This window comes from Sparus aurata, chromosome 17 (genome assembly GCF_900880675.1).
Source record: "Sparus aurata chromosome 17, fSpaAur1.1, whole genome shotgun sequence".
NCBI classification, from domain to species: Eukaryota; Metazoa; Chordata; class Actinopteri; order Spariformes; family Sparidae; genus Sparus; species Sparus aurata.
Window position 1 is genome coordinate 22,519,311 of NC_044203.1, and position 12,781 is coordinate 22,532,091.

At 40.9% G+C, this 12,781-nt stretch overlaps 1 protein-coding gene across 1 annotated transcript; it reads left to right on the forward strand.

The window, feature by feature from the left end:
• The first annotated feature begins 733 nt into the window (after positions 1-733).
• slc50a1 (solute carrier family 50 member 1) lies at positions 734-6,355 on the forward strand. The gene is made up of 6 exons (XM_030392485.1): positions 734-977; positions 2,372-2,449; positions 2,544-2,667; positions 2,751-2,912; positions 4,650-4,769; positions 4,888-6,355. The coding sequence occupies exons 1-6, from the start codon at positions 910-912 to the stop codon at positions 4,993-4,995; spliced, it is 660 nt and encodes a 219-aa protein (XP_030248345.1). The 5' UTR covers positions 734-909; the 3' UTR covers positions 4,996-6,355.
• Positions 6,356-12,781: the final 6,426 nt, after the last annotated feature.

The window sequence follows — 12,781 nt, forward strand, 5'->3', positions numbered from 1 at the left end:
TATGTTAGCGTGTTTATAACAAAATAAACTGTCTATTTAAAGGAGTACTACGTAGTTTTAGGGGAAAAATTTCAGTCAGAAGAGAAAGATCTTCTCTGACTAATTTATTTATGCCTCATCACACTAAATAAATTAACTCTCTTTGTTTTCATGACTGAATAATTTGAAAAAAAAAACAAACCAATCTCAAAGGATGACACAATTTCATACTGGTTTACTTTGTTTGTATGTGGCGGACCCTGCCACCTTTCTTTCTAGCTTTAAATAGTGTTCTGTGGACCTTATTTTCTACTGAGAACAGTTTGTTTATTCAGTCATGGGAGCTATATATACACACATACATACATACATACATATATATGAGTTTGTATTATTGCCTAATCAATATTGTAAATATTTAAAAATTTGGAGTTTGAATTGCATTTCTAAAACTACATAGTGTCCCTTTAAAACTCCTCCTGTTTTCAGAAGCTCAATTTGAAACATCCACCTGTTAATCTTCTGTTTTGTCGCGTGATGTTTCCTCGATCTGAGATGAATGTGACAAATAAAGTTTAACTGAACTGATTTGAACTCCCATCATCGTCCCAGACAGTAGTCTTCCCAACCCAAGCACTGAAATCCATTTGACGCATTAGTATTTCAACGTCATGACGTAAATCGCGACATCCACTGTCGTTACAGCCCCCTATTGGACCAAATCCACCCCACCTGCTTCATCGCACAGCCAATCAGAGTGCGGAAACACAGTGCACATTGATTGCAAACACGGAAACAGATAGACAGAGACGTCAGCTTTGTTAAATTCCAGCTGTAATTTCATGAAACATAATCGTCCGTGATTAAGAGCAGACATTTCTCGCTAGAAACGGAACCGAGCCGTGTGTTGGTACTCCTTTCTCCTGTTCTATGGATTTGTTGCAGCTTCTGTCATGGGCCTGCATCGTGTTTACAGTCGGGATGTTCTCGACTGGACTGTAAGTTGAATTGCTCGTTAACAAGTCATCGTTTATCCTCGTTTGCTCCTGTTACCGCGTCAGCCTGGTAGAAAACATGAGGTCAGACTTTATGAAGCAGGTCCACTTTGTCTGCATGTCTGAACCCCTGTCAGCCGGGCATGCTGACTTGTGAAGGAATGAGCTGATATATGATGCCAGATAGTATCGATGTCATTTACACTGGGTAGGGAGCTGCATGGGGTCATGTCCCCATCACTCCTGGAAGCGGCACATCTTGTCCCCATCACTTTTTAAATGCAGAATAATAATTTAAAAAACAAAAACAAAACATCATTTGAAAAATAACAAACAAAAATTGTAAGAAAATCTAACCCAGGACCTGGTTTATTAAACAGGTCATATTGTGCTTTTTGGGTTTTTGCATTTCCTTTATAGTGTTTATGTGGCATTTTTGTGCACGTAAAAGATCTGCAAGGGAGTTACTCTCTCCCACAGCAAACATTGCTCCTGCACTGCCTGAAACCTCTGGTTTGGAGTTGAGCCTTTACTTTCTGCTGTAGCATCGTTATTTTAGATCACACTACCTTGCTCTGCCTCTGAGGGCTACATCCGGCCCATTAAGTAATGCGCATGTCCAACTCTAACATAAGATTGAACAGAGGCGAGATGTCTGGTAGCTAAAAAGACATGTGTGAATAGGAATGCCGCAGCAATGCACCATATGAGAATATATATATATATTTTTTTTTTATCAAAGTATGTACGCTGAATTTACAAGGAGCCCTAAATAAAAGCATGAACCTAAAAAAAATAAGCATAATATGACCTTGTTAAGAACATTGTCTCATCTGTTTTATATTTTATGGTACACAGCCTAATAAGATGATTTACAGTCAAGCCAGAGCAATGTATTGGTTGGCCGATTTGCCTATTACAGATGGATCTGTATCCGCTTATATTTTCAGCCATATGTGGCGATATAAAAACAATTTTTACATACGTTAAAGCAGAAAACAATACTTGTGGTAGTTTATAATGACTAAAGCTGCTGTAACTTCCTGTCTGTCTTGCCTTTAGCAGTCTCCTCCCTCCTCTCTACGTCACCACACCACATTCCTCATTATGCTCCTGCACTTTATCAAATGTATAGTTACTGTAGCCTACTTTTCTATGATTTAGTATCCTACTACAGTATTAGTTAGTCGATTAGTTGATGAAAAGCAAATTAATTGTCAACTAGTTTGATAAGTGATCAACTGTTTCATTCACGCTTTTCAAGCAAAAATTGTATAACGAATTTGTTGTTTTTTTTCATAAAAATAACTGTTAGTTGCAGCTGTAGTGTTGACCCATCTGTGTCTCTCTTTCTTTACTTATTTGTTTGTTGTTTATCTGTGTGTGTGTGTTTCTAGGACCGACCTGAAGAAGATGAGAGAATCCAAAAGCGCTGACAATATCCAGTTTCTCCCTTTTCTCACCACGTGTCTTAAGTGAGTGTGTGTTGTGCAATCCTTGATCCCTCACTTCAGTAGCATTGTCGTCCTGCTCTGCTCAGCACATCTAATGCTCCCCTTGTTTCCATAGTAACCTTGGCTGGTTGTATTATGGGCTTCTGAAGAAAGATCAGACAATCGTCCTGGTCAACATCATTGGTGCTATTCTCCAGATCCTCTACATCATCGTGTACATCCACTACACAAAACAAAAGGTCAGCTGGGTCTCATGTATACAACTCAACTTTATAGCAGTGTGTTGTGTGCACGCCTGACACTCAGCATCTGTGTGTTTCAGAGAGTGGTGATGTCTCAGGCCTTAGCAGCAGGGATGGTGCTGATCTGCGGCTGGTTCTACTTCTCAGTGTTCCTAACTGAGGGAGACACTCGGCTCAGCCAGCTCGGCCTCACCTGCAGCGTGGTCACAGTCAGCATGTACCTGTCCCCGCTCACCGACCTGGTACAGTGCACATGCAGAACAGACACACAGCATGTATAAGAAAAACAAAAAACAAATGAACTGACACGTCTCACTGGATTCATAGATAATGTTCTTTTGAAGTGATCTTTTTTGAAGTCTCAGTTGGTCTGATAAGCATTAAAAATATTTTTATCTCACAGAATTTGCTGATATGCACATTATAAAAAGTGATGAAATTATCAGACGCTAAGTAATTTGTCAGAAGACAAAGAAAATGTTGTGAATGTGTCTGTCTTACGTCATTATTCAAAGAAGAATGCTGATTGGTCCCAGCCCATGATTTTTATGTTTTATATCACAGTCAGCTGCAGGTTGAAGGACAAGACAGGCAGTTTGAGACCTCAACTTGGAATCTGAAAAATATTTAATGATTAACCAGCTCATCGGTTGAACATGTGTTCTTAGGTGTTCAAAATTAATCTTCTTATCCCTAATCTTAGCAAGATTATGGATGAGTATTGATTAAGATTGATTTTATTTATGTCAGTACCGTTATCATTTCTGCTTTTTGGTGCGATTCAACACCAGCACAGCTGTTGTATCATCTTTGTGGCATGAATGTGAGCAGGTGTGCATTTTGTTTACATTTGTTGATTTTATCAGGGAATAACACATTGAATTTGAGGTGCTTAACTGGAACCCAAGAACCAAATAATTGATAAGCTTGAAGCCATATGTTTGACTTTAATGTGATTCCTTAAGAGATATTATTATTTATTATTACACAATACAATAATTCTGTTGAGAGAAGATAAGCAGTGAAGTTACTAAATCATTGCTCAACTCAGAATGGAAGTTGTCATTCATGATGAATAGTGATTGCTAAACCCAGAGAAAGAGAAAGTGCAGTTAGTTTCACACCACAGGAGTGTTTAATTATGCACAATAATGCAATATTCCCTTTTTATTGATTTGTTAATGCAAGAGTTAATGTCAGCTGTAAGAAGACAGACGCTGTGAGGAGAATTTCATACTGCGGGGCCTTTAAGTTGCATATTAGCGCTTTTTTCAATGTCTCTTTTTAACACAAATGTGTGACTTTGATTGAAGAAACTCTGAGCCTTTTCTCAGAATATTACCTCTCTCTCTGCTCCCATAATTTTTCCTCCTATGGCCCTAACAGACTGTCCTAGTTTTCTCTCTTCTTTCTATAGAATTGCAATACTCGAACATTCTGGCTTCGTTCAATCCCAACAGCTCGAGCACATTAAGTTTTTCTTTTTTGACCATATGCCTCATTGAACTTCTGTACAGACAGCTGGCTGCATCTGTTCAGTCTAACTCGGTCAACTCTGCACGTGCAGACATTTACCGCTGAAGGAATCAATCCGCTGTTCTCTCTCTAGATTTTTGTCTTTTTGAGTCATCTCGTCTTGTTCTCCGTTCACTGTCCTGTTTGTCTCCTTCCCTCCATCTGCCTCATAGCCCTGAATGACCCCCAGTCAGTTTCCTGCCTTTCTTTCCCTCATCTGCGTCTTCCTGTTATTCTCAGTATCTGTTTGTTTCTTGTCCCCTTGGCTCCAGTCTGTTATCTCCTTACAGTTCACATGATTTTATGGTGGCAATAAATCTCAAGCCATACTCATGACAACCTAACCCTAACCCTAAACCTTAATATGTGCTACTGATTTTTAGAGGGAAAAACCCTAATCAATTATAAAACATAAAATTGATAACGTGATTGTTGCTGTCCTCTTCCCCTCTCTCCCCTTTTAGGTAGGAATAGTGCGCAGTGGTGATGTGCAGTGCTTGTCCTTCCCACTGACGGTAGCCACCTTGTTCACTTCAACTTCCTGGGTCCTCTACGGCCTCCAGCTAAACGACTACTTTATTGTGGTAAGAGAGAGCAAATGTCACACCCTTGAACACAGCTTTCAACACTGTTTCTCGATTCAAATAAAAGCTATCACCCATAATGCCTTTTCTTTTCTTTTCCTGTTTGTGTTCATTCCAGGTCCCAAACATGCCAGGTATCTTCACCAGCCTCATCAGATTTTATCTGTTTTGGAGATTTGCGTCTGTCAATCAAGGCTCCCCGTCCTATAAGCCTATGCATTTATGAGAATATCAGGGGCGGGGTCCAGCTATGAAAGATGAAAAGAGATGACAGATCTGCTGTCTCCATGGAGAGCTGCAGCAAAGCTCTCCCGTCACTCGTCTTATATTTTTAATCAAACAGAAAGACAGTTACAGGAGGAGCTGTTATTGGACGATACTACTGGCAAAATGTATGTCTTGTGTTTGTTGATTTAATCATTTGTGGGAGGTATATCAGTTATTCAGTTAAAGGGACAGTTCACCCCAAAATCAAAAATATCAATTTTTCCTCTTACCTGTGGCGCTATTTATCCATCTAGAATGCTTTGATATATGTTGCTGAGTTTTGGAGATACAGTATCAGCTGTAGAGATGTCTACCCTCTCTGGATTATGATAGGACTAAATGGCATTCTGGCTTGTGATGCTCAAAGCACCAATAATGTTTATATCTTGTCCACGAGTAGAGTCATGCTTTCTTCTACAGGGGGTTATGGTCAGCGGGTGCTTTTTGGTAGGAAAAAAAAGGTTCCTAGATGATTCAAGAGAAGGCAGACATCTCGTTGGCTGATTAAAACAACCTAGATGGATGAATAGCACTACGGTTGTGAACTGTCCCTTTAAGAACAAAAAAAGATTGTGTCTTCAATTGTTTTGTTTCTGGAGCTATTTGTTAAACTTGCATCTGCCCTACGTGTCTTTCAAGTGCCTTCTATTGGATCGTATTTGCTATTGCAGATCAATGGCATTTGCTGATCACCAACATGTGGGGAGACTTGCTATCTCTTCACAATCCAGTGGATGGATCAAATCTTCCTCCTCTCACACGAGCCAAAGATTTTGTGGAGCTGTTACCTGTTGGCTGCTATTTTAATATAATATATAGTTGCCATTGTCCCTGATACTCATGTATGGAATAATGTAGTATATAGTTTCATATTTTTTGCCACATCTAGATGAGGAAATTAGGATTTCATATCTCTTTAGAGTTGGTACTAATGTCTCTATCGCTCGGTGACATATATTTGTTCAGAATTGTTTTTCTATATATTTTTTTTATACAGAATGTGTATGTTGGTTTACGTCCAATATAAAATATTGTCTACGCATATGGTGAATGCTATTTTTATAAGCTCTTGTATACAAGATTAATTGAATAAGAAATTAACACCGCAGGTTTTGTTTACAAGGATGAATGATGTTTACCTTCCTGGTGGCTGGTTGTCATGGATAATAGAGTCTTGCTTGTCCCCTCATTATTATCTGTAATAAGGACATATGTTATGCAAATTAAACAGCTGAGTGTCAGTGCTGATTTACTACACTTCTAAAGGATGTCAGATCTATCAAGGTGACCTGTGAATAAATTTTTACTTTAACTATCAATTACTTTAATTTGCTGATTGCTTGTTAAGTTGTGAACTTCAACATTTTTTGCGGTGAGAAAGCCGCACTTGATCCTTTTTCAAGTAGGAAGATTTGTGCTATAGTTTAGAGGTTTTTGTTTTGAAAGCAGTAATGAGATTACATGCAGATGTGTGGCGATAAGTGTGTGTGTGTGTGGGGGGGAGATTGGGTTGGTTGTGCAAGAAGAGACAAAACCTTGTTTGATGGTGCAGCAGTGTGAATGAGCTTGTTTGTGCCAGTGTGTTGATATAGAGAGGAGGGCAGTGGTGGGAAAGGCCACGCCAGAGGTTCTCATCCCGTGTGTGTGTGTGTGTGGGTGTGTGTGTGTGTGGGTGTGTGTTTCACTGGCCTCTCTTCCTGAGCTCAAAGAGCCTGTCCCTGACAGCGAGCACACAGACACAACACAGTATTGTGCTGGAATCGAGTGTTATGTAAAAAAGCTCAGCTGAGAGTACTGGAGGTGGGAGATAAATGAGCTACAGTTGAAAGTGCGAAACAAGAAAGAAAACAGGACATTTTTTGAGCAGGAGATGAGGAACCCCGAAGGGAAGAATGTACAAATGAGATGCGGGTGGGGAAACAGAAACAGAGAAGTTTAGGTTTGGCTTGTTTGTATCGATCCATTCTAACATGATAAAGGTTTAATGCTAACGATGCTTATATTTTATTTAGTATAGCTCTGTTTCATTTACTGGGTCTGAAAAGTTAAGCCAATGTGGAAGCGCCTCAAACCTGCATGATCTGTCATTTCTAGCTGGGGGTAATGTCACTGGTTGCAAAAAAGAAGTATGATTGTATGTAAGCTTAAGAGAAAATGACCCTCTGTCTCACTTGTTTTATGACCTAGGAAGACAGTTTCCTAATGAGTTTCTGGTTTCATTTGCTAGTTTTAAGTCTTCTTCAACACAGCTTGTTCATTTTTTAAATCACTGCCCCATTTAGAGTAAAATATATGATGAAGCAGCAGGGCGGGCTTTAGAGCTTGTGACTGACAAGTAGCTACCATGGTGTTTCCTCTGGTTCTCAGTAAGATCCTACCAGGATATCCTCCTCAGCTTCGTCATCTCCTCCAAATATGGCTCCAAAAAACCAAGATGGCAAAGCCAAACTTGAGGCTTCAAAATGGTACCCTAGTCAAACCAGTGGGCAACATGACAGCGGGTTTACCCCTGATATGTACTGTCATCATAGCATGTTAGCATGATGCAACGTCTGCTGAATACCATTTAACACAATGTACAGCTCAGGACAGGCCTGTTTAACTACTTACTGTATTTGGTAGTGCAAGATGTGCCAATGGGCCGGGGTTTAAAATACAGTATGCCTGAAATAATGTGAATTTAAATGTGTTATAACAATTTTTTCTCTCGCTTTCTTTTGTTTGTTTGTTTTCACAGTTGAAAATGAAATATTCAACAAACAGGCAGGAAAAAAACAATGCACCTTTTGACTTTTAGAAGTGAGTTGTGAGTTCTGTTCTTGTAAAGTATCTGCCTAAACAGCCTGGGTTCAAACCTTTTAATGAAACAAGTATTTTTGTGCTTGGCAAAAGACAAGTCTAATGAAGGGGCCAATTGGAAAGAAATGAGGTTGATAAAGGGCTACATTCAGCCCACAGGCCCTCAGTTGAATATTTTTGGTTTAGGTATTTGTTAAAATGTTGAGCTGATCATGCTGAGAGATAGAAGGTCAGGTCTTTATCACAGGTCTCGCTAGCTGTTCATTAGCCCCCCCCCCCCCAAAGCTAGTAAGAACAACAACAATATCACAGGTAAGGTATCTCACTCAAATCACTGTCAGAGGAAGCTGAGATGACTGACAGGTTTTAGAGCTTGTAGGCTTGTAACATTCTCACTGTGACATCCACGAAATCTCACTGACTGTTATAAACAGTTTTATCTTTAACAGTTTAACATGTCACCCAGTCCATTACAACACCATTCATCCAACCCAAATTTCAACAGTTGTGGAGATTTTCTCCTCTAAACCACAGATGTGAACCAAATGCCAGAGGAGAAGTCAGTGGGATACATCATCCGGGAGCCATGAATGTCTATACATTTTTTTATACCAATCCAAATGGTAAATGTTGTGATATATTTGAACAGATCAAAAAAACTTTGACTTGCCCGTCGTAGGAGAAGATAACAGGCCATCAGAGAATTCTGCAGGATTCATCCTCCGAGGACCATGACTGTGTGTACAGTATTAATGGCAGATGGACAGACGTCGGCACTAGCGAGCAGGAGATGAGAAAGTACAATTTGGAATATAGGAATTCTATGGGTTTGTCTTGTAATATGACAAAAGCTTTAAAAAATGTGTAACAACAGGGAACAGGATATTGAGACAAGTGAGTCAGACTCATCAGGTCTGCTCTTGACCAGAAATATGAGCCAGTGTGCTCTGATAAACAACCTAATGTGAATAAATATTAGTCATTTAGGTGGAAAGGGGACGATCAAGATAAGTTTCACAGTAAGAAAAATGAGTAAATGATGCTTCCAAGAGCAGATAAGGGAGTATTGGGTGTTGGTGCATTCTTCCAGTGAAAAGTGACGTGCATCAATAAGGGTGGGAGGACAATGCATGGAGTCAGATAGACTGGCCGGACACCACCCCTCATTACAAACCCTGGCTATATTGTGAAGAGACAACGTCTTAAGTTTTAGGCAGGAAATCAAAGCAAGGGCCGCATGCTGATGTGTACATGTCTTTGGTCCACATCCAAATGGAGACAGGGGGCTTATGTTTTGTATATAAATGTGTGGAGGAGTGGGATTGTTGAGGGGGCGTAATCAGCTGAACAATGAGTACAACTCGCAAACAGGATCCCTCTGTTTCCTGTAGTAGAGACTGTCTCCTTAAACAACATACACACAAGCTGGCTCTGGTTCTTTTGCACACATCCTTTTAAACACATGCACGTTATATGTACAGTGCGTTGTCCCGTACACAGACACTCCCATCTTCTCTTCCTCCCCCAAAACACCATGTGTGTATTCAGATGTCTATTTTTGTCATAATGCTGCGAATCCTGATCTATGGGTTTTGTTTCCCCCGTAATTACACACAACAAAGTCTCTGCTAACATGCAGTCTGCAGTGCACACTCAGCATATAAACACACACACACACACACACACTGGGGGGGGGGGCAGTCAGCAGCTTGTGCACTCTCTACCATCAGTAAAAGCACACCTGTCCCAGCTGCTGTTTTGAAGAGGAGAAGAGGCAAAGAAGGAATGTGCTTCTCTCAGTTTTCCTGTCAGCCCTTCACCCTTCCCAGCCGTCCCTGTCGCCCTCCTCCCTCGACTTGTTTGTCTAATTACTCCCATGGTCGGCCATTGTTCCTCCTCTTCTCTCTCTCTCTCACACACACATTGTCATCTCATTTCTTTCGTTCTCCTCGTTGTGTTTAACTCTTCCCAAATTCATATCTTCTTACACCCTCTCTTTAGTCTCCTACGCCGTCTTTCAGTCCTTTAAAACAGGGGTTTCCAACCACCAGGCCCTGGACAAATACCAGGTCTTGAGTCGTTAAGTACCGGACAGTGAAAACCCAGTCGGAACTGAGGGGGATTGATGTAATTGCCTCTCATGTACCTGCACTGAGTTTTGTTATTCATTTTCCTGGAGGTGCTTTTTACTACATATCACAAGACAACTGACGTGCAATATGTAAGAATTTTAGTTAAAGGCATTAACAAATTCATTAAAGTTATCAGAAAAATGTGGAGACGGTTTTGACGTTGTGGTGTCCCTGTATTGTAATACAGATATATCCACTGAAGTTAGCATGCTAACCAGCTAGCCCTGGCCCATCCAGGTCCAAAGCTCCTGAATTAGCCACATTTGACAGGTGGCTAATTCTCACACAAAAAAACTCCTCAATTTATGTAAAAGTCAACAATAAAAACATTGTGCTGGTCAGACAAGTGAAAGCTCCTGCTCCTCAGTGGCCCCTGCTCCTACATGTATTTAAGAGCCACTCGAGGTACTCGACAGCCATGTTTTGTACACTCAGATCATCTGCACTGATAATCACGTCTACCTCGTGAAACTGTCAGCCACTGTAGGATTTATATAGATTTTATAAGCCGTTCCGTACACAAGCCTTCTCGGCCGTGAAACAAACACTTCAGGCTCTCCTGATATGCAGCAGATTTACAAATAAAAGTCCCCAATTAACAATGTAGCTTTCTACCATGGGTCTTGTTTTTTTATTGGTGTGCATGTATATGCATGCACTCCTTGTTTGTAAACGCAGTTGGCGCTGTAGGTATTTATGGGGAGCCATGTGCGGGGAGCAGCAAGTGGCTTTCTATTCCCAGTTTTACCAGCATAAAACTCACATTTCTTCAGATTCTATAATCAGCATTTTTCCTCTGAGTGTGGTGGTCGTGCAGCTGAGGGGCACACAGTGTAGGCGACACATGAAGACCACCTTCCTGTTTTTCGCACACAATCACACGTGCAAAAATGCGACCCTTCAGCTCTTTCGCTGTTACCAGTTGGCACCTTTGCTCTGTTGCTCTGCAACGGAAATAGATTTACAGGCAGCCCCTCCGGTGAGTCCTGAGGGTTATGGTGCGTTCCAGTATGTCCTGTCTCGGTCTCTGAGATTGTTTTGCTCCCTCCTCCTTCCTCTTGTTCCTCCTCCTCCGCCCTTCAGAATGGGAACAGAGAGTGAAGTGATATCTGGACAGCTAGTCATTAAGCTGTCAGAGGGCAGCCCATGGACCAAAACACTGTCAGCACAGATGAAAATACACATTTCATCTTTGATGTAAATCATTTGTCAGGTATCTTCGCGTTTTAGCAGCAGGAAATCTTTCTATTTTTCAGAGATTTATCAACTCTGCTTGACAGAACCGGAATCACACGTGTCAAGCAAGTTTAATTTAACCTATTTCAATGAAGTAGCAATTTTCATTGTATTTTGCTGGCTTCAAAAGTTAAATAATACATCTGAATCCAACTTCTTATCCTTTAAATCATTTCTAATACTCGCTGAGCAAATTTAGCCACAACAAGCGGCTAGCAGTCGTGAAGAATGCAGTTAAAAATCGAGCCAAACAGGTGGCACACTACAGTTAAGGACTTTATGGAGAGTTAATGTTTTTCCTGTCTAAGAATGACACGCACTCACACATAAATACTCACAGAGCCCGAGGGCCTCTCGTCCTGTCTGAGCACGCTCTCTCACTTTGGCATCCGTTCAGAAGACACACACATGTGGCGGGTCTGTCTGTGTGGATTTGGAAGTGTTTTTAAAATGGCAACCATGTAAAGTTGATTTGGATTTGATTCCACTGGTGTGTGTGTCGGAACTCGAAGAGGTGCTCGGGGGAGTTGAAGGGTTGGGGGTGTAGTGTGTGTCGTGGTGTGTGTGCAGGACATGCACGTCCGCTGTGATGTGCAGAGGTGCTGAGGAAAGACGGGAGACACAGCTGTTCGGGGGACCTCGAGTCTGTGCTTACACTAGCAAACATTTCTGCAGCTTCCTGCACTGTATGCACATTTGAAAGTTGCTACATCTCATCGTGTGTGGAACTTATTCTGCATGGCACTCAGCAATTTTTGCTTCAGTCAACTCGAACATATGAAAGCAACACTTTATTGGCCATTAAACTACAGTAGTTCTATCTCAGACAAAAAGTTAATTCACAGGAGATATAAAATATTTCCACCGCCATCTGAATTCATCTGAACTCTCGACCTCCGGGTATTCCCAGTTATAAGTGCATACTGCGGTTAAGCTACTTAGTAATCATTTCTTCCAACTATCTTTGTCATCATCAGACAACCGATTGTCTGCATGAGCAACAAAGTTTCCCAAAATTCAGTTGGAATTCCAGGTGAATATCACACTAATACGCCCACGTGCAAACAGACCAACAGACTGGAATAACTTGTGTGGGGATGGGCTCCGTCGGGTAAACATGCGTAAACTAAACTGAGCTGTAACTTAGAAATGGTGCAGTCCCACTGGGACGAGAGCCCCGTGGAGCTGGAACGAGGAATTAATGAGAAAAAAATAACACACTTCAATAAAATGTTGTTGCTGACACATCTTGCGATAAATTTGACTGTGTTTAGAGTCAGTGTGGGGACCAAAGTTGTATCAGTGTTGATGCACCACAAAGAAAGAACAGATATTTGTGTCTAAATGTAAGGAGTCGAAGGAAAAAGTTATCCGAAAAATAAATACTCAAGTCAAGTAGAGATATCTGAAATATGATATCTTCTTCAGTACAGTGATGAAGTATTTTGTACTTTTGCAACTTCCGGCTATCGTGTGAAACTCTCCAGAACTCTGCAGGTGCATTTTATTGAGGGACGGCATGTGAAAGTGAGTCAGTCTAATTGTTGCACATGTGAATTTTGATTTATATGCTGTGTC